At 43.2% G+C, this 22,520-nt stretch overlaps 1 protein-coding gene across 2 annotated transcripts in view; it reads left to right on the forward strand.

The window, feature by feature from the left end:
* Window positions 1-22,520, forward strand: part of polr3b (polymerase (RNA) III (DNA directed) polypeptide B) — a 97,893-nt gene that overhangs the window by 10,545 nt on the left and 64,828 nt on the right. For both annotated transcript variants that reach the window (XM_078567684.1, XM_078567685.1), the window contains 6 exons: window positions 1,012-1,112; window positions 1,205-1,296; window positions 2,778-2,895; window positions 9,065-9,173; window positions 19,951-20,073; window positions 20,507-20,623. In XM_078567684.1, the coding sequence (XP_078423810.1) occupies window positions 1,012-1,112; window positions 1,205-1,296; window positions 2,778-2,895; window positions 9,065-9,173; window positions 19,951-20,073; window positions 20,507-20,623 (660 nt within the window). The remainder of the gene's footprint in view (window positions 1-1,011; window positions 1,113-1,204; window positions 1,297-2,777; window positions 2,896-9,064; window positions 9,174-19,950; window positions 20,074-20,506; window positions 20,624-22,520) is intronic.

Below are 22,520 nucleotides of genomic sequence, written 5' to 3' on the forward strand. Positions count from 1 at the left end.
GGCCCAACGTGTTCAACCTTTCTTCATAAGATAAGCCCCTCATCCCAGGAATGAGTCGAGTGAACCTTCTCTGAACTGTCCAGTTCCATTGAATTCTCCAAATTATGTGATAGAAGTAATTGGAATTTTTATATTCACCTTAAGGAGGAAAGGAAAAAAGTGTAAAGAGTTAACAATTGTGGCTGATTAACATAAGTAGAAACAAACAGGGTAAAAAGCTGGGTAACCACACGAATCCTGCATTGGTAAAATAGTTTATCTCGGTGACAATAACTCCAGTCTGCAGTCTTTCTATTTTTGGCTACAATCGAGTCACTGCACTGATATGTGATGTAAGTGATTTTACCTGTTGAGTTCAGAGGCTGAAAATTACGATTGACACAATCTCACACTAAATTCAACACCTTTTATTGAGAACTTTAAACCAAACATTTTCAATTAAATCATACAGTTACCCCCTCAGGTGATTAATCTCAGATGTCTGTAGGTCACTTAGGAGTGATCTTTGATTGAGATCTTCCTGCTTGGTTCACCAGGACTCTTCCAGTCGACATGTATCTTCTGTCTGTCTTGAGTACTCCTGAGTGGGACTTTTTCAAGGATCTACATACAGAATGCAGTGTGTGAAAGAGCTGATGTGCAATCCTCTTCTGGATGCAGATTGGTTAGCTGGGTGCTTGATCGGCTGTTGGATGGTTGGCGTATTCCCAAGTTGTCTTCCATTGGCTTATCCATATAAGGACCACTTCCTGTTCCGCTGTGATTACCTGTCTGGTTTCAGTCAGCCTCCTCTGATTTCAACCAGTTTGCTGCGGTTAATGGTTCTATTCAATTCAAATTTTTCTATTCAATTCAGCAGTATTATTGCAATTAAGAAGTAATGATGTTACTAGTAAGTATCGCACCATCCGGTTCCCACATAGAAAACGCTGCTCTGAAATCGCCAGTCTGTTAACCCTTCCTTAGTGAATAAAGGAATAATTACTGTTTATGTATAATTTCTGTGTTCAGTGTCGCCTCAGAGACATGACGTACTCTGCCCCGATCACAGTGGACATTGAATACACAAGAGGAAGTCAGCGAATAATACGCAATGCATTACCCATCGGCAGGTAACCAACAACCCAACTAAAAGCTTCATCCATGTTGGATTTTTTTCTTCCTAATTGCCTTGTACTAATATTTGATCTTGTTTCAATCCCAGGATGCCTATAATGCTGCGCAGTTCTAACTGTGTGCTTACGGGGAAGACCCCAGCAGAATTTGCAAAACTGAATGAATGTCCTCTGGATCCAGGTAATTAATGCTGATCCATATAACCGGACCTTTCACCCAAGTGCCTTGGAACTCGGTGAATCCCGTTCATTAATGCCTGTTTACGTCATGAGCAATTTCTGCTATTGGCTGCTGTCGATTGTATCCTCCTGAGGGTGTGCAATTAAAGATCATGAGCCTAGTTCGTGAGATTGAGGGGATCCTACGAGGAGAGATTGAGTAGACCAGGCCTATATTCCCAGGAGTTAAAAAGAATGAGAGGTGACCTGCTTGAACCATAAGGAATTCTTAAAAGGCTTGACAAGGTAGATGCTGAGAAAATGTTTACCGCCCCCACTGGGGAATCTAGAACGTGGGGTCACAGCCACAGAATAAGGGATCGGCCACTTGGGGCTGGGGCAAGGAATTTATTCACTCAAAGGATTGTGAATCGGTGTAATTCTCTACCCCACAGAACTGTGAATGCTTAGTGATTGAACATATTCAAGAGAGAGGGTTGATAGATATTTGGTAATTAAGGGACGTGGGGACACTGTGGGAAAGTGGTGTTGAGGTCAGCCATGATTGTATTGAATGGTCAAGCAGCCTTGAAGAGCCACATGGCCGACTCCAGCTTCTATTTCTTATGTCTTTATGTGGCCCAGTCATTTAATGTTCAATCCCAGTAATCTGTATTTCATAAACCCCATGTTCCATACAGTTTTGCTTTTTTTTTAAAAAAGTGGAAATTATTAATTTCTATCAAATTGAATCCGGCAAAAGTATATATGTAACAACAGCTTACATTTATTTCATGCGTCTTTCCTGGAAGAATGTCAGAGACAAAAATGGATCTAAGCCAAAGAAGGTGATGTTAGGAGAGGGGAATAGATGCTCGATCAAGGAGGTGGGAGAGGCAGAGAGGGTTATAGATCGAATAATGACGAACCTGGGGAGAGAAGTAACAAGTCAGCAATGAGCAGGATCCAGGGATGGGATGACAGAGGATGTAAAGATGGCTGGGAGAAGAACGGGGATTGGAAGCGGAGATATGGGCTAGCTTGGGAGTGGTGAAGGGCTGGTGGGGTTTCATTGTGCAGGGCTGAAGCTGATGCTTTGTGAATAAGGTGCTTAACTTTTGTTGCCTCAGAAATATTGAGAAACTGAGAACTAACACTTGCAATTCTGTGATGCCTTTGTCACATTTTTCCAAAACAGCATAAAGCACTTCACATGCAGTGGATTATTTTGTCATAGTGTCTTATGTAGGCAGAGGTGGCACAGCAAGATCCCAGCAGTAGAATGAGCGGTCTGTCGGCATTTGCTACTGTTGGCTGAGGCTGTGGTGTTTACCCGGAAACTGAGGGAATTCCCTGCCCTTCGATTAGAGACTAAATGCTTGGACAAATGGAAGGAATGTATGGTTGTGACAGAGAGAATTTTATGTTGGTGCCTTGCTGGAACAACCTCCCATGCAGAATGAAACTGAATACGTCTAATTAAACCTATATGGTCTCTTGTAGGCGGCTATTTCATCGTTAAAGGTGTCGAAAAAGTTATCCTCATCCAGGAACAACTGTCAAAAAACAGAATAATTGTGGACGCAGACAGGAAAGGAACAGTTGGTGCCTCTGTGACCAGGTAACTGTGTTCAGTAATCTCAATTCATTTATCTCTGTGACCAGGTAACTGTGTTCAGTAATCTCAATTCATTTATCTCTGTGACCAGGTAACTGTGTTCAGTAATCTCAATTCATTTATCTCTGTGACCAGGTAACTGTGTTCAGTAATCTCAATTCATTTATCTCTGTAACCAGGTAACTGTGTTCAGTAATCTCAATTCATTTATCTCTGTAACCAGGTAACTGTGTTCAGTAATCTCAATTCATTTATCAATGTAGAATCCAGAGCCACACTCACTGATGAATACTCACTAAACCTTTAAACCTTCGAGATCCCCTATGTTTTACATTCAGTATTAAATCATCGGACATGATAAGCGTTACACTTGCGAACCTGTTCCGAGTGCGAGTTATCAGAACTGTGGAAATTGTTACATTCATTTGACTGTTGTTATTATAGCCAAATTGCCTGTGACCATTCTTGTGTTGAAGTTAAAGCTTTAGCCATATATGTTGATGTGAATTATACAATTAGTTTAGTCACACTTAATAAATGAACACTGGTTTAACACCAAATCATAAGACTGGATAAGAACATAAGAAATAGGAGCAGGAGTAGACCGTTTGGCCCCTCAAGCCTGTTCCGCCATTCAATAAGATCATGGCCGCTGATCTGCCCCAGGCCTCAACTACTCTTTCGTGCTAGCTCCTCATAGCTCTCAACTCCCCGATATTTCAAAAACCTGCCTACCTCCCCTTTAAATACTTGCAGTGACCTATCCTCCACAACTCTCTGGGGTAGAGAATTCCAGACATACACTACCCTGTGAGAGAAGAAATTCCTTGGCATCTCAGTTTTAAATGAGTGTCCCCTTATTCTGTAACTATGCCCCCTAATTCAAGATTCCCCCACTAGTGGAAATATCTTCTCAACATCTACCCTGTCAAGCCCCCTCAGAATCTTGTACGTTTCAATAAAATTACCCCTTATTCTTTTAAAGTCTAATGAATAAAGGCCTAACCTGTTTAGCTGTTCTTGATAAGTCAACCCCTTCATCCCAGGAATCAGCCTAGTGAATCTCTTTTGAACTGCCTCCAATGCCAGTATATCCTTTTTTAAATAGGGGGATCTAAACTGTACACAGTACTCCAGGTGCGGCCTTACCAACAGCTTGTACAGTTGTAACAAGACTTCCCTATTTTTAAACTCCAACCTCCAAGCAATACAGGCCAAAATTCCATTTGCCTTTTTAATTACTTGCTGCATCTGCATGCTAACTTTTTGTGTTCTGTGCACAAGAACACCCAGATCCCTCTGTGCTGCACTTTTTTGGAGTCTCTCTCCATTTAAATAATAGTCTGCCTTTTGATTCTTACTACCAAAGTGCATGACCTCACACTTTCCTACATTAAACGTCATCTGCCAAGTTTTTGCCCACTCACTCAACCTGTCTATATCCCCTTGCAGATTCCTTGTGCCCCCATCACAACATGCCCTCCAGCCTATTTTTGTATCGTCAGCAAATTTGGATACATTACACTCTGCCCCCTCCTCCAAATCATTAATATAGATGGTAAATAATTGAGGCCCTCGGACTGATCCTTGTTGCACTCCACTAGATACATCTTTCCAACCTGAAAAAGACTTATTAATCCCGACTCTCTGTCTTCTGTGTTAACCAATCCTCAATCCGTGCTAATACATTAAGAAGTACTTAGATGAGCACTTGAAACACCATAGCATACAGGGCTATGGGCCAAGTGCTGGAAAATGGGATTAGAACAGATAGGTACTTGATGGCCGGCACGGACACAATGAGCCGAAGGGCCTGTTTCTGTGCTCTATGACTCTGTGACTCTGTGACCCTGTGACTCTGTGACATTACCCCCAATACCATGAGCTCCTATCTTGTGCAATAACCTTTTATGTGGCACCTTACTGAATGCCTTCTGGAAATCCAAATACATTACATCTACTGGTTCCCCTTTATCAGTTCCGCTTGTTATATCCTCAAAGAACTCTAGCAAATTTGTCAAACATGATTTCCCTTTCACAAAACCATGCTCACTCTGTTTGATTGCGTTAAGCTTTTCTAAATGTCCTGCTATTTTTTCTTCCTTAATAATGTACTCTAGCATTTTCCCAATGACAGATGTTAGGCTGTCTGGCCGATAGTATCCTGCTTTTTAGTCTCCCTCCCTTCTTGAACAGGGACGTCACATTAGTGGTTTTCCAATCCACTGGAACCCTTCCGGAATCCAGTGAATTCTGGAATATTTTGACCAATGCCTCCACTATATCTGCAGCCACTTCCTTTAAAACCCTTGGATGCAGGCCATCAGGCCCAGGTGACTTGTCTGCCTTTAGTCCCACTAATTTGTCAAATACTTTGTCCCTCACAATAGAGACAAGATCTTTCCTCCCATTAGCTCCTTACTTACCTGATACCTTTGGGTTGTTTATAGTGTCCTCCACCGTGAAGAGTGATGCAAAATATTGGTTTAAATTATCTGCCATTTCCCGTTATCAATTCTCCAGTCGCATCCTCCAAGAATCCCACGCTTACTTTAGCCACTCTCTTTTTATATACCCGTAGAAGGTCTTGCTGTTTGCCTTTATATTTCGTGCTAATTTACTTTCATAGTCAATTTTCTCCCTCTTTATTAGCTCTTTAGTCACCTGCTGCTGGTTCCTAAAAAAAAATCCCAATCCTCTGGCCTACCACTAGTTTTTGCTGCTTTGTGTGCCTTAGTTTTTGATTGGATACTTTCCCTGACCACCTTCGATAACCACGGGTGGTTCATCCTTCTCATCGAGTCCTTCTTTTTGACCGGGATAAATTTTTGCAGAGCGTTATGAAATATCTGCTTAAATGTCTGCCACTGCTCATCCACTGACCTTCCCCTTAGTCTGTTTTCCCAACCCACTTTAGACAGTTCTTTCTTAATACCTCTGTAATTGCCCTTATTTAAGTTGAGGACACTGGTTTGAGACCTGAGTTGCTCACCCTCAAACTGATTTTGAAATTCTACCATGTTGAGATCGCTACCCTCCTAGAGGATCTTTAACTACGATATCTCTTGTTAATCCCACCTCATTACACATTACTAGATCTAAAATAGCCTGTTCCTGGGTAGGTTTTGCAATGTATTGCTCTAAGAAACAACCCATGATGCACTCTACAAATTGGTCTTTCATGTTACCCCTGCCAATCTGATTTGTCCATTCAATATCACCCATGACAATTTTAGCGCTCCTCTTGCACTACTCCATTATTTCCCGGTTTATACTTTGTCCTGCAGTGAGGCAACTCTTCGGGAGCCTATAGACGACTCCCACCCGTGACTTCTTCACCTTGCTATTCCTTATTTTCACCCAAACTGATTCCACATCATCACCTACGTCACTACTCACCACCGCACTGATACCTTCCTTTATTAACAAAGCTACCCCACCTCCTTTCCCTTTTTGACTATTTTTCTGGAATGTCGAATACCCTTGAATATTGAGTTCCCAGTCTTGGTCACCCTGCAACCACGTCTCTGTAATAACTATCAAGTCATATTCATTTATTTCTATTTGTGCCAGCAACTCATCTGTCTTGTTACAAATGCTGCGTGCATTCAGATGGACAGCCTTAAGCTTTGATTTTTGAACCATTATTACTCATTCTGGTTCTATTTTCTGATGCACTTTTGTGCTTATATTTTCTGCCCCTTCCTGTCACACTTTGATTATTGTTCACCTCTTCACTACCCTGCATCTCTGATCTCTCGTTTCTTTTTGATTTTTTTAAACTTCCCTTCAGTTGAACCCTTCACCCACCCCCCCCCGACTAATTAGTTTAAAGTCCTATCTACAACCCTAGTTGTAGGATTCGCCAGGACACTGGTCCCAGCATGGTTCAAATGAAGCCTGTCCCAACAGAACAGCTCTCTCCTTCCCCAGTACTTGTGCCAGTGCCCCATGAATTTGAACCCATTTCTCCCATACCAATCTTTTGAGCCATGCATTTACCTCTCTAATCTTATTTACCCGACACCAACTTGCATGTGGCTCAGGTAGTAATCCGGGGATTATTACCTTTGTGGTTCTGCTTTTTAATTTAGCCTCGAGCTACTCGTAGTCCCTCAGCAGAACCTCTTTCCTAGTCCTACCTATGTCATTGGTGGACCATGACAACTGGATCCTTCCCCTCCCACTCCCAAGTTCCTCTCCAGCCCAGAGGATGTCGTTACGCTTGGTGCCAGGTAGGCAACGCAGCCTTCAGGACTCTGTCTTTGCTGCAGAGATCAGTATTTATTCCCCTAACTATGCTATCCCCTATTACTACTGCATTTATCTTTTCTCCCCCCACTTGAATGGCGCTCTGTACCACGGTGCTGTGGTCAGTTCGCTCATCTTCCCTGCAGTCTGTGCCCTCATCCACACCAGGAGCAAGAACTTCAGAATTCTGCGGACGCGAAACATTAACTCTGTTTCTCTCTCCACAGATGCTGTCAGACCTGCTGAGTTTTTCCATAATTTTCTGTTTTATTTAATTTATTTTCAAACAAGTTATCATGGATCAAGGAAAAAAGGCAGTTTGTCATGCAGTGAAACTGATTTCAACGACTACTTAACCATATTTTATTGAGGGTATGTGCGTGCTTTTCAAACTTGGAATAGAACAGTGCCGTAAGGAGTCAGTAGACAGGTTTTACCATACTGAGTTCATGAAAAATATATTTGCGAGTATTGATTAGTTAATGTGAATATCGCACCACATCCCAGTCTCGATTGCATTTCTGTTCGTTGAAAGACTTTTCCAGGATTACTTCATGATGCGCACATCAGCTTCAACACTCAGTAAAATAGTTCATTCACTGGCACGGCAGTTTAGTTCATGATTTCTTCTAGTTTTTCTTCTTTTGTTTTGAAGAAAGGTGTGGAAACATTCCTAGTGTGCAACCAATGGTCACCGGCATGTACTGGAGGGGCTGAATGGCCTGTTTCTGTGCTGTATGTATGATTTGTGTCACCAACTGCATTGGTTTGAACAGCAGAATATAGCTACCCAGCTAATTTCCATCTTATTGCTGTATTTCTCTGGTTTGTATGTTGAAGAGTATTTTATCACTTGGTGGTGCAACACATTACACCCTGATCTTCACTCTCTGACCATGAGTTCAGGTCAAGTTAAGACTGTCTCCTATGTCTGCTGGATGTGGAATGCGTTTCTGATTCAATGGGACTGCACAGCCCAAAATACCACTACATCTGCACTATGGGACATCACATCAACCAACTCACTCAAAGAGCCTAAAGAGAATTGGCAAGATAGCACAGGCGCTATAGGGAGAGATGATGGTCTATTCGTAATGTCACTGGACTACTAACCCAGAGGCCCATGGGTTCATATCCCTCCCTGGCAGCTGGAGGAATTTAAATTCAATTAATAAAATCTGGAGTTGAAAGCTAGTCTCAGTAATGGTGACCATGAAACTATCATCAGTTGTTGTAAAAACCCATCTGATTCACTAATGTCCTTCAGGGAAGGAAATCTGCTGTCTTTACCTGGTCTGGTACACATGTGACTCCCAATCCACAGCAATGTGGTTGACTCTTAACTGCCCTCTGAAATGGCCTCGCAAGCCACTCGGTTCAAGGGCAATTAGGGAAGGGCAACAAATGCTGGCCTTGCCAGCGATGCCCACATCCCATAAAAGAATACAAAAAGTAAAACTCTTTTCTAAGATGAGGGGGAGAGAAGTGAGGCATTTTATGGGAGGCTTATTCTGCATCTAACTTTCCAAAGCCTGATCAGGGAACGCTTGATCCCTAATACTGATTTCTCAAACAGAAAGCATTCCATTCTCTTGTGCTAACACGCCGCACCTTAATCACCACGATAATTCAACTTAAAAATATCATTAAGGATTGATGTTGGCCATTTACTTGGTGGGATGTTTTTGTCTTTGTTGTTGAGGCTGTGGCACCCACTCTGAGATTGGCTGCTCTAAATGCTCTGGGAGTGATGGTGGATTCTACACTGAGCTTGTTCAGCTATTGCAGAACAGAATGATGAGATCTTCATGAAAGCATTTATATTGTTGATAGACCAGCAAAGTATACTTCTTTATAACCTTCAACCCTGCAACATGCATATCAGCAAATGTTTGATTACAAAACTCTGCTCGATTTGCAGCTCTACGCATGAGAAGAAAAGTAGAACCAATCTGGTTGTGAAGCAAGGGAGATACTACCTGCGACACAACACTCTGTCAGAGGACATCCCCATTGCGATAATATTCAAGGTAATAATCTAACCCTGATGATGTGCCCTCACCATGTGTGATCGTTTAAAATCACATATTTTTGTATTTTGTGAGAATGGCCAAGTGTAACTTGTTTTAGCTTCATGAAGAGCCTTCTGTGTTTGGAAATAAAATGACTAGCTCCAACCAGGTTTATATATATTTTTGGCTTTTATAGCCCTAATTCATTAAATTGCACTCTAACCCTTATCCAAGTGAATTACTGGGAGCTACATTTCTGGTTGGTTGAATGGATGTTTGACAACTGATTTGAACTTTTATTCTCCACAACTTGTTTGTTAAAATAAAGATAAATTACAAATACACAGCAAGTCATTCAATGCCTTGTAAGAAGATGGGACATGAAGGAATAGGGCGGAACAGGCTGGAAGGGCTGAATGGCCTTGTACTGTACTTTCAATGAAGGGAACTTGGCAAAACATCTTTTCCTTTTACATTTTCAGGCTAGTATTTTCCACGTGTCTGTGGTTGTTTGTTTGAATCACTCCATTGATAACTCCATAGGTAACCTATGTATGGAGGTGGAGAACGTGGGTATGGTTCTTAATGAATACTTGGTGTCTGTCTTCAAAAAAGAGGGGGAAAATGCAGATTTTGTAGTTAAAGAGGAGGAGAGTGAACTACTGGATGTGACAAACATGGAGAGGAAGTATTAAGTGGACAAACCACCAGGACTGGATGAAATGTACCCTAGGCTGTTAAAAGAAGCCAGGGAGGAAATAGCGGAGAGTATAAGCATAATTTTCCAATCCTCACTGGATAGGGGTGTGATGCTAGATGATTGGAGGTCTGCTAACATTGTACCTTTGTTTAAAAAGGGAGCGAGGGATAGACCGAATAATTACAGGCCTGTCAGTCTGTAGTGGGCAAGTTATTGGAATCAATTCTGAGGGACAGGATAAACTGTCACTTAGAAAGGCATGGATTAATCAAATACAGTCAGCATGGATTTGTTAAGGGAAGGTTATGTCTGACGAATTTGAGTGAATTCTTTGAGCAAGTAACAAGGAGGATTGATGAGGGTAGTGTAGTTGGTGTGGTATAATGGATTTTAGCAAGGCTTTTGACAAGTCTCACATGACAGACTGGGTAAAAAATATAAAAGCCCATGGGATTCAGGGGAATGTAGCAAGCTGGATACAAAATTGACTCTGGCAGGAAACAAAGGGTAATTGTTGACGGGTATTTTTGTGACTGGAAGGCTGTTTCCAGTGGGTTTCTGCAGGGCTCAGTACTAGGCCCCCTGCTTTTTGTGGTATATGTTAATGATTTTGATGTAAATGTAGGGGGAATGATCAAGAAGTTTGCAGACAACACAAAAATCGGTCGCATGGTTCATAGTGAGGAGGATAGCTGTAGACTACAGGAAGATATCTACAGGTGGGCAGAAAAGTGGCAAATGGAATTCAACCCAGAGAAGTGCAAGGTGTGGTGCCTTTGGGGAGGTCAAACAAGGTAAAGGAATACACCATAAATGGGAGGATACTGAGAGATGTAGAGGAAGTGAGCGACCTTGGAGTGATGTCCACAGATCCCTGAAGGTAGCAGGGCAGATGGACAAGATGGTTAAGAAGGCATGTGGAATCCTTTATTAGCTGAGTCTTAGAATATAAGAGCAGGGAGGTAATGCTAGAACTATATAAACATAAGTTAGGCCAAACTGGAGTACTGTGTGCAGTTCTGGTCACCTCACTACAGAAAGGATGCAGTTGCATTAGAGAGGGTGCAGAGGAGATTTACAAGGATGTTGCCAGGACTGGAAAATTGCAGCTATAAGGAAAGATTGGAGAGGCTGGGGTTGTTCTCCTTGGAACAGAGGAGGCTGAGGGGAGATTTGATTGAAATGTGCAAAATTGTGAGGGGCCTGGATAGAGTGGATGGGAAGGGCCTATTTACCTTAGCAGAGAGGTCAATAACTAAGGGGCATAGATTTAAAGTGATTGGTGGAAAGATTAGAGGGAAGATGAGGAAAAGGTTTTTCACCCAGATGGTTGTGAGGGTCTGGAACTCACTGCCTGAAAGGATAGTAGAGACAGAAACCCTCAACTTATTTAAAAGGTGTCTGGATATATACCTGAAGTGCCCTAAACTGCAGGGCTACAGACCAAATGTCGGAAACTGGGATTAGGCCGGGTGTCTAGTATTTTGGCTGGCGGTGACATGATGAGCCAAGTGGCCTCTTTCTGTGCCATAAACTTTCTATGATTCTATGATTGAAGTGTGCTGGAATAAGTGAATGAAGAGTTCACAGTGTGAGTAATGCTGTGGCTTATAAGCGCATCCATCCAAAGATGCCCATGCATATGAGGAGTTGCACAGGAAGCAGAAGTATAATTTTATAGCTGCCCATCTCTGAGACTTCAGAGCATAGGCTACAGAAGGGGGCCATTCAGACTCATGAGCTTGTTCCATCATTCAGAGAGATCATGGCTGACCTGTGGCTTAACTTTATCCACCTGCCTTGAATCAGTATTTTTTTCTACCCTTTTCTAGTAAAAATCTATATCTCAGATTTTAAATTATTAATTGAGTTAACATCATCATTTTGTGGAAGAGAATTCTGTACTTCCAATACCCTTTGCAGTCAGATTTTGGATGAGAGATGCAGGGAACAATGTGATGGAAGAACTTTTGTCGTTCAACGAGTGACAGTGGCCTGGAATTCGATGTCTTCGAGGGCGGTGAAAGTGATGGCAAACAATGATTTCAAAAGGAAATCGGATGGAGGGCTACAGGGGGTAGAGTAGGGTGGGGGGAGAGATGGGGCTGATTAGATTCCTCTACAGAGAGCTAGCATGGAGTCGATGGGGTGAATGGCCGCCTCCCGTGCCATAATGATTTTATATCTGTAAGTCCCCCCCCTCTGTTCCCATTGCAGGACTTGCCAGATCACCTTGTGAAATGCCTTTTTGAAAATCTTAAACTAGAATGTCCACTGGATTTCTCTGATCCACCATGGCTATCACTGGTGGAGACAGCAAGTTAGTTAAGTGTGAGAACACCACCTCGATTCCTTGCTGGCTGTCCTTTTATGCAGCCTGTGGTTCTCCATTGTTAATCCTCTAAATCCCTTAAATTGAAAGAAATTTCCCTAAAACTGACTGACCTGTAATTTCATGAATATATTTTTGGATCCCTTTATGGAATAATTACTGTCACTTTCTGATTCTCCAGTTATCATCTAAAGCTGGTGCATTTTTAACACAAAGTTTTGCTAATTTCTATCATTATTTTCCTTCAAACATGATTATCCTTTAAAATTTATCTCACAACCTCAGGATATCCGCTAATGCTTCTGAAGTAATTAGAAAGGCAAATGGTATGTTGGCCTTCATTGTAAGAGGATTTGAGTTCAGAAGTAGGGATGTCTTACTGTAGTTATACAGGGCCTTGGTGAGACCGCACCTGGAGTATTGCATACAGTTTTGGTCTCCCTGCCTAAGAAAGGATATACTTGCCATAGAGGGAGCGCAGTGAAGGTTCACTAGGCTGATACCTGGGATGGCAGGACTGTCGTATGAGGAGAGATTGGTTTGACTGGGCCTTTATTCACTAGAGTTTAGAAGAATGAGAGGGGATCTGATTGAAACACATAAAATTCTAACAGGGCTAGACAGACTGGATGCAGGGAGGATGTTTCCCCTTTATGGGGAGTCTAGAATCAGGGGCTACAGTCTCAGCATACTGGGCAGGCCATTTAGGACTAAGATGAGGAAACATTTCTTCACTCAGAGTATGTGGAATTCTCTCCCACAGAAGCTGTGGAGGCCGGGTCACTGAATATATTCAAGAAAGACATTGATAAATTTTTGGATATTAAGGGCATCAAGGGGTATGGAGAGAAAGTGGGAATATGGCGTTGAGATAGAGGATCAGCCATGATCATATTGAATGGTGGAGCAGGCTCGAAGGGCCGAATGGCCTACTCCTCCTAGTTTCTATGTTTCTATGAAGTGCAGTCACTGTTGTGATGCTAGGAAATGTTGCTTTAAGAGCATCTAACCTCTTTACAGTTATGCATTGCCTTTTTGTTCTTTACAGGAATCTGATCCAAGACAGACACAGGGTTAGCTGTTTGACAGCCTGCTATTTTCTGATGACCTGATTTCTGCTCCCTGTGATTACCTTTTGAGTGGACAGGTGTCACCTCTGACCACCTCTGTTGTGTGTACATTGGGAAAACCCTCTGGAGACCTGGTGAAACTGACCCAGGTTCATTTCAAATATCCACGACTCTGAAACAGCCAAATGAGTCGACTATGAAAGACTGATTGCTTTAATCAAATACCTCAATACCTACGAAACCAGCAGCAGCCTGACCTGGCAGTTATAACACTTGCTGGAACAGAAGTAACCACATCTCTAAACTGGCCAATCCCTTAACTCAGCGCAGTGTGATTTTTGTTCCCTTGGTTAATTTGAAAATCCCTGTATAGTTCCTTGAGATGTTTCTTTCACTCAGTTGCCAGGAGAGGGCAGAGGTTCCCCATGATACAATGGATGCTGGTGCTATTTGTGAATGTTAATGTCTGTGTGGGAAGGCTGGCTAACTCAGAGCTATAGCTCTTGGCTGTTGTATCGAGTCTCTCATCAACCCTCTCTTGTTCTTTTGCTTGGTGCCCACTTAGAGATCCAAAACAGTGGTTTGCTGAATTTTCATTAAAGCTGTCATCCTCTCTCCTGCTGGATTTTCTAGTGTTGTTCAGCAATCCGTGTAACCTGCTTCCCCGACAGTTTGTCATCACAGTTTAATGCCTGGCAAAGTGGGCAAAGGCATCATTTGATCTTATGAAGCATCTCTTAACTGAGCAAGGCTGACTGCCAGTGTTACAGTGAGGTTGGATCCCATGAATTGATCCCTGTGTTCTCAATGGCCTACTCCCATCCTCTGGGTCTCTCCAGGCAGCAGAGTTTCACAATGCATGGCAGGTGAAAATGAGGCGAATTGGGGGTGGGGTGGGGGAAGAGATTGGCTCCTTTGGAGACCTGGTGGAACTGAGCCAAGGGCCTTTAGTTGAGAGAGAAATATTGGCTGGGACACTGGAGAGAACTCCCCTGCTCTTTGGATAGTGGCCATGGAACTTTTATGTCCACCTGAGAGGGCAGAGGGGTTATGGTTTCAGGTCTCATCTACAAGATGACACCTCTGACAGCGCAGCACCCCCCCGGCACTGCACTGTAAGTGCCAGATCTTGTACTCGATTCTCTGGAATGGGGACTTGAACCCATAACCTTCTGACTGGGAGACAGTGCTACCTAACGAGTCAGGGCTGACACCTCCAGTGCAGTGTAATATAAACGTCTGTCAGTCAGTGTCTTTTTCTGCAGCTTTGCTATTTTTGCCAGCAGAAATCTGAATAGCTTGTTTGAGTGAAAGGTTTCAGAAAAAATAAAATTACTGTCATTTTTGAATTGATCAGAGTGATGCGATTGCGTCACTTATGTAAATATCTGGCGATATCCCATAGTGATACAAGGTACTTACCGTTGATAAGAAATTTTGATACACACCCATCTGCCCCAGCCACTCTGAAAACACTCAGTCATGGTAATCCACCCTTGCCCTGGCGCTCGGAGCCTCTGTCGGACTTTCTCCTCACTTGTATTAACATGGCAGAGTTCCAGATAAGCTAGTACAAGGGACGTTTCAGGACCATCTGGATACCACAATGAGCTGCCCCTGCTGACTAACATCCTGCAGGGCTAGCTTCTGTGAAAACTCCACAAAACCCCCAGTTTAGCATTTTCTTGGTTCCATGCTGGCTTCAAAAGCGTATTCTTGTTATTGCTAAACAGCCTGGCACTAGGTGAGAAGATGTAAAATAGTTCATACTTGGCACTGCAATGTGTTAAATGGACAGTTATCAAGTACACTTCATAAAGCAGTGTCTCCGTTAAATTTAATTACATTTTCGATCCGCAAGTTGCTGCGGAAAATAAAATGGATCATTATTTCCTCCAGCTCGCTGTAGATCTGCTGAAGTAGATTTTTGAAGTCTGGCTGTTTTGACATAAGTAGGAGCAGGAGTAGACCATACGGCCCTTCGAGCCTGCTCCGCCACTCAGTATAATCATAGCTGACCTTTGGCTTCAAGTCCACTTTCCCGCCAGCTCCCCATATAACCTTCATTCCCTGAGAGACCAAAAATCTGTCCTTCCTCAACCTTAAATATATTCAACAATGGAGCATCCACCACCCTCTGGGGTAAAGAATTCCAAAGATTCACAAACATTTGAGTGAAGAAATTTCTCCTCATCTCAGTCCTAAATAATCGGCCCCTTATCCTGAGACTGCAGCCCTGTTCTAGGCTCCCTGACCGAGGGAACCAACCTCTGTGTCCATCCTGTCAAGCCCCTTCAGAATCTTGAATGTTTCGCTGAGATTACCAGTCGTTCTTCTAAACTCCAGGGAGCGTAGGCCCAATTTACTCATCATCGCATCATGGGACAACCTTCTCATCCCAGGTACCCAATCTAGAGAACCTTTGCTGCACCACCTCCAATGCAAATATATCCTTCCTTAAACATGAAGACCAAAACTGCACAGAGTGTTCCAGATGTGGCGTCACCAAAGCTCTGTACAATTGTAGCAAGACTTCCCTATTCCTGTGCTTCAATTCCCTTGCAATAAAGGCCAACATTTGCCTTCCTAATTGCTTGTGGGCATTCAGATTTGTTAAATGTGTTTTTCATGTTTTTGTCCAGCCTTACCTGTGTGGTAACCGTTTTGAGCTGTACCCTTCAGCTGGCATGGACTTGATTCCAGTCTTCTCCCGGATTGGTGTCAGTGATACTCTATGACTTGGTGTTGGGAGGTAACAGTGCTGTTTCACAATCAGCTACTGGGAAATGCCCGAAGGGGCAGGAGTAGGCCACTCAGAGCCTCAAACCTGTTCTTTGGGTCATGGCTGATCTGTACCTCAATTTCCATTTCTCCACCTTTGATCCATAAATCCCCTTTCCTAACAAAGGTCTGTCGATGGGATTAGCGTAGTCAGATTTTTTTGTTGATCAGCGTGGACATGATGGGCCGAATGGCCTCATTTTGTCTGAGTCGATGAGATCTCAGTCTTGAAAGCTCCATTTGGCACCCAGCATCCACAGCCCTTTGGGGGACAGAGTTCCAAACTCCCACGAGCCATTGTGTGAAATCATACACTTAAGTGACCAAGCTCTGCAGCAACAACTTGCTTTTATATAATGCTTTAAACTGATGGAACATCCAAAGATGTTTAATTTTAAAGCTCTGATTTTAAAATTGAATTCCCTGTTCTGGATTCCCCCACTAGAGGAAAACATTTCATATCTACCCGATTGAGCCCTTTTAACATTTTAAACATTTCCATTAAATCATGACTCAACCTCCTATATTCAGAAAAAATACAAACCAAGTTTATGCAAACGCGGCTGATTCCCGGAATGAACTTATCTTATGAGGAAAGATTGAGCAGGTTGGGCCCATGCTCATTGGCGTTTAGAAGAATGAGAGGTGATCTTATTGAAATATAAAAGATTCTGAGGGGGTTTAACAGGATAGATGGTGAGAGGATGTCTCCCTGGGGGAGTCTAAAACTAGGGGGGGCATAGTTAAAAATAAGGGGATTTCCCGTTCACGATGGAGATGAGGAGGAATTTCTTCTCTGAAGGTCATTAACCCCTCGAATTCTCTTCCCCAGAGAGCAGTGGTTGCTGGGTCAGTGAATGAATACATTCAAGGCTGAGTTAGACAGATTTTTGATCGAGGGAGGCAGGAAACTGGAAAGGTCATAATCAGATCAACCATGATCTTATTGAACAGCTGAGCAGGCTCGAGGAGCCGAATGGCCTACTCCTACTTCTAGTGTTCTTGTGATTTCTCCTCCGGAGGTACCCAGTATCACAGATGCCAGTCTTCAGCCAATTCAATTCACTCCGCTTGATATCAAGAAATGGCTGAAGGCACTGGATAGTGAAAGGTTATGGGCCCTGACAATATTCCAGCAACAGTACTGAAGACTTGTACTTCAGAACTTGCTGCACCCCTAGCCAAGCTGCTCCAGTACAACACTGCCATCTACCCGGCAATGTGGAAAATTGACTAGGTATGCCCTTTACACAAAAAGCAGGGCAAACCAAACCCGGCCAATTACCGCCCCATCAGTCTACTCTCCGTCATCAATTAAGTAATGGAAGGGGTCATCAACTGTGCTATCAAGCGGCACTTGCTTAGCAATAACCTGCTCACTGATGCCCAGTTTGGGTTCCGCCAAGGCCATTCCAAACCCACGACCACTACCATCTAGAAGCACAAGGGCAGTCGATAGATGGGAACACCTCCACCTGGAAGTTCCCCTACAAATCACTGCTCATCCTGACTTGGAAATATATCGCCATTCCTTCACAGTCGCTGGGTCAAAATCCTGGAACTCCCTCCCTAACAGATCTGTGAGTCTACCTACACCACATGGACTGCAGTGGTTCAAGAAAGCAGCTCACCACCACCTTCTCAAGGGCACTTAGGGACGGACAATAAATGCTGGCCCAGCCAGCAAAGCTCACATCCCATGAATGAGTAAAAAAAAAACTTGGCTCCTGACCTAATTACAGCCTTTGTTCAAACATGGACAAAAGAGCTGAACTCCCGAGATGAGGTGAGGATGACTGACCTTGACATCAATGCCGCATTTGACCGAGTGTGGCATCAAGGATCCCTAGCAAAGCTGGGGTGAATGGGAATCAAGGGAAAACTCTCCGCTAGTTGGAGTCATACCTCGCACAAAAGAAGATGGTTGAGGTTGTTGGCAGTCAATCATCTCAGTTCCAGGACACCACTGCTGGGTAGTGTCCTAGGCCCAACTATCTTCAGCTGTTTCATCAATGACCTTTTTTCCATCATAAGGTCAGAAGTGGGGATGTTTGCTGATGATTGCATAATGTTCACATTCGTAAATCACATACTGAAGCAGTCCATGTCCAAATGCAGCAAGACCTGGACAATATCTAGGCTTGGACTGACAAGTGGCAAGTAACATTTGCGCTGCACAAGTATGAGGCAATGACCATCTCCAACAAGAGAGAATCTAACTATCGCCCCTTGACATTCAATGGCGTTACCATCACTGAATCCCCCACTATCAACATCCTGGGGGTTACTATTGACTAGAAACTGAACTGGACTGCTAATGGTAGTGCTAATGGTATCCAGCCCTTCCATTGGAACGGTTGCCTTATGAGGAAAGGTTGGACAGGCTAGGTTTGTATCCGCTGGAGTTTAGGAGAGTAAGAGGTGACTTGGTTGAAACCCTTTAAGATCCTGAGAGGTCTTGACAGGGTAGACATGGAGAGAATGTTTCCTCTTGTGGGAGAATCTAGAACTAGGGGTCACTGTTTAAAAATAAGGGGTTGCTCATTTAATGATGATGAGAATTTTTTTCTCTGAGGGTTGAGAGTCTTTGAACTCTCTTTCTCAAAAGGCAGTGGAAGCGGAGCCTTTGAATATTTTTAAGGCAGACCTAGATATATTCTTGATTAACAAGGAGGTAAAAGGTTATCGGGGGTAGGCAGGAATGTGGGGTTGAGGTTATATTTAGATCAGCCATGATCTTATTGAATGGCGAGCAGGCTTGAGGGGCCGAGTGGCCTACTCCTCCTAATTCGTATGTTCATATGCTCAGACCTGATTTTCACCTCATTATTAAACATTTAGAGAATTTAGTAAATTAAAGTATATGGGGTGTATCCCGGTGAATAACTGGAAAATTGGCTAGCACACGAACTAGTTTAGTGTGAATTCATACAATTGACATGCACCCCAGTTTAGAAAGTGCAATTAGATTTCAGTCTTCCAAATTGTTTGTTCCTGGTTTTAATAATCAGGCAGCATGTGAAGCAATGCTTGGTGCTGGACTGCTCCACATGTTTGGAGAAATGTAAGGATGAATCACTTCATCCTTATACTAATGCGTAGAATTGAGGAATAAAGCCAAAGGAACAATCTAGTAGACGGTGGTCTTTATTGAATCATCGTAACTTACAGCACAGAAGGAGGCCATTCAACCTGCTGTACTTGTGCTGGCTTTTGAAAAAAGGAGTCCTGCTTAGTCCCATTTCCTGATTATTTTTTTTTTGTCCCTAACCCTGTAAGTGCGTCATCCTCGAGTACCCGTCCAACTCCCTTTTAAAATTATTTACGTAATCAGCTTCCACCACCTTTTCAGGTAGAGCCTTCCAGACCATAAGAACTCTGAGGAAGAATATTCTCCTCCTCTCCCCTCCAGGTATTTTGCCAGTGATTTGTATCTATGATCTAGTTATTGACCCAGAGGTCTGGAGGAGTATTTTTTTCTCTCTCTACATTGTCAAAGCCTCTCATCGTCTTGAAAAATATTTTACATTTTGATGCTGAAATCCTGTGACAGAAGTGTTTTCAATTCAGTCACAGGTGATTTGCGCCTTTTTTTTTTCTCGTTTTATTCTTAACTCTCTACAGAAGATTTCATTTTAATGGCCAAGACTGAAATGAGGTTTTCTGAACAGTGAATATGAGACCTCTCATAAACTGCACATGCACCCTTATTTATTTGTGGATACCTTAAAGGCAATCAGTATTGAGTCTAATAGAGCTTCCTCGCCAAAGCCAGATGGCACAGAGTGTGAGAGTAACACCAATCCTTGCTTTGAATTCATGCGACCAACAATACCTCATTACCATAAGCAAATGTTACAGTGCCGACTGAAAAAATGCTAATATTGCTGGTGTCTGTCACCCCTATTGTAGGCTATGGGGGTAGAGAGCGATCAGGAGATTGTACAAATGATTGGTACGGAGGACCCCGTGATGTCTGCTTTCGCTCCGAGCCTGGAAGAGTGTCAGAAAGCCCAGATCTTCACCCAGATGCAGGTGTGCCTTTTACAGAAATAAACCCCAGCCCCTTCGGTGTGTATGTTTAAACGCAGCCTCGCATGCCTGATCTTATAACCAGCTGTCTAAACACAGTGAAAACACCGATTCCTGGACCTCAATAAAGTCCTAGTGCAAAAGTGCGTGGTCCTTTTTTTTTTGCTCCTTAAATATTTTAACAATGATTTAACAGGAGTGAGCAAAACCAATTCTGGAATCTTGTAATGTGCCGCAATACTATAGTTCAAAGTCAATTTGCCTTGGAAATGTGAACTGAAGAGAGCTTGATGTTAAAATTCAGTAAGTGAAAGGGTTGCTTTTAACTTAAACATTGTTAATCGTGAGATATTTCTCATGCCTTGTTCATCTAGCAGTGCCATTGTGTAATATGATTTCATTCAGCATGGCTCAGCTCCTTCCCTCTGTCTTGCAGGCATTGAAGTATATTGGGAATAAAGTGCGCAGGCAAAGGATGTGGGGAGGACCGAAGAAAACCAAGATGGAAGAGGCTCGGGAGCTGCTTGCGTCGACTGTACTTACCCACGTCCCTGTAAGCATCGTGCCAAGCTGGAGAGGGCTGGTTGTGCAGTGCTGGTATTTGCTTATACAATCCACAGTACTCAGAGCGGGTGACTTGCTGTTTACGTGTTTACCTGCCCTCCGCAGTAAACTGAAAAAACCATCCGAGGCATCGGGGAGGGTGCAAAAAAGATTTAACCAGAATTGAGGGGTTATGTCTTATCGGGAAAGCTTGTACAGGTAGGGGGGTTTTCTCTAGAAAAGAGAGGCTGAGGGGTGACCTAATAGAGGGTTTAAAATAACAAAAGGATTCGATTGGGTAGACGTAGAGAAGATGTGCCCAGTTGTAGGGGGGATGAAAACTCAGGGCCATAAACATAAGCTAAGTAAGTAATAAATAACTCCCATCCTCCTGAGAGAAAAGGAGATTTGATAAAGGTATTCAAAATCATGAGGGCACAGTAGAATAGGGAGAGGCTGTTCCCATAGGTGGAAAGATCGAGAACAATAGGATACCAATTTAAGTTGATTAGCCAAAGGCCCAAAGGCAACATGAATAAAATAATTTTTTATGCAGTAAGCATTTAAGGATCTGGAATGCACTGCTAAATTTGTGGTGGAGGCAGGTTCAGTCGTGGCTTTCTAAAGGGAATTGGATTATTTTCTGAAGAGAAATGATTTCCAGGGCTATGGGGCAAGGTTGAGGAAGTATGGGGCTAGGTGAGTTGATCTTTACAGAGAGAGCCAGCATGGATACAATGGGCTGAATGACCTCCTGTGCTATAGCCATGCTATGATGCTATAATAGGAAACTCAGCGAAACTTCTTTACTCAGAGTGGTTAGAAAGTGGAACTTGCGACCACGTGGAGTGGTTAGGGGCAAGTGGCGTGGGTGCATCTAAGGGGCAGCTAGGTGAATACTCGAGGGAGAAAGGAATAGAAGGATATGCTGATGAGGTTCAATGAGAGGGTAGAGCAGAATAAAAACATGCTGATAGACCAGTTGGGCTGAATGGCCTTATTCTATGTTGGACATTCTATGTCATAGATTCTAAGAAAGGAACATTAACCCCCTAGAACCTCTCCAGAGGATTGTGTGTGAACTGTTGGCTGGATTTTGTACACAGGCGCAGGGCGGGGATTGCAAATGATTAAAGCTGCTGAAACAATACAGCAGAGACCCTCTGTCAGATCCAGGACACTGCTGTCATGTGGGTTTCCTTTCTTCTCTGTGGCACCATATTAAGCTTGGCTTTCGGCCCGTTCCTATTAACTATCTTGCACGAAAGCAGCCTTGAGCGTGTAATTGGATCAGTCACGTCCCGAATGAAGGGTATCTGTAATTTTAGAAAATGCAAAGTGGCTTTTTTTCCCTCTTCGCTGCGATTAATATGTTGTAAGCAGCACCTTTTGTAATCGACTCCTGCGGTGATGGTAAATGGATAGCCTCGTTCTCCCCATATAGGCAGCGCCTGTGGTTAGTGTGGACGGTCTAGGTGGTGGCAACTGGAGCAAACCTACCTGTGTTCAGATTGAAATAAAAACAGACGGTGCTGGATTTACACAGCAGGTGGGCTCATTTTTAGATGGAGACCCTACTGCCGTGGCTCAGATGGTGGTACGCTCGTCTCTTGAAGATTCTGGATTCAAGTCCCTCTCCAGGACTTGAGCACAAAAATCAAAACTGGCACTCCAGTGCAGTACTGAGGGAGTGTTGCACAGTCGGAGGTGCCATCTTTCAGACAAGATGTGAAGGAGGCCCTGTCTACCCTCTCGGGGTGGGTATCAAAGATCCCATGGCACTATTTTGAAGAAGAACAGGGGAGTTACTCCAGTCAATATTTACCCCTCAGCCAATATCAAAAAACAGATGACCTGGTAGTTATCATGTCGCTTTTTTGCTGGGTCATTGAATATATTCAAGGCTG

Source organism: Cetorhinus maximus, chromosome 22 (assembly GCF_964194155.1).
Source record: "Cetorhinus maximus chromosome 22, sCetMax3.hap1.1, whole genome shotgun sequence".
Lineage (NCBI taxonomy): Eukaryota > Metazoa > Chordata > Chondrichthyes > Lamniformes > Cetorhinidae > Cetorhinus > Cetorhinus maximus.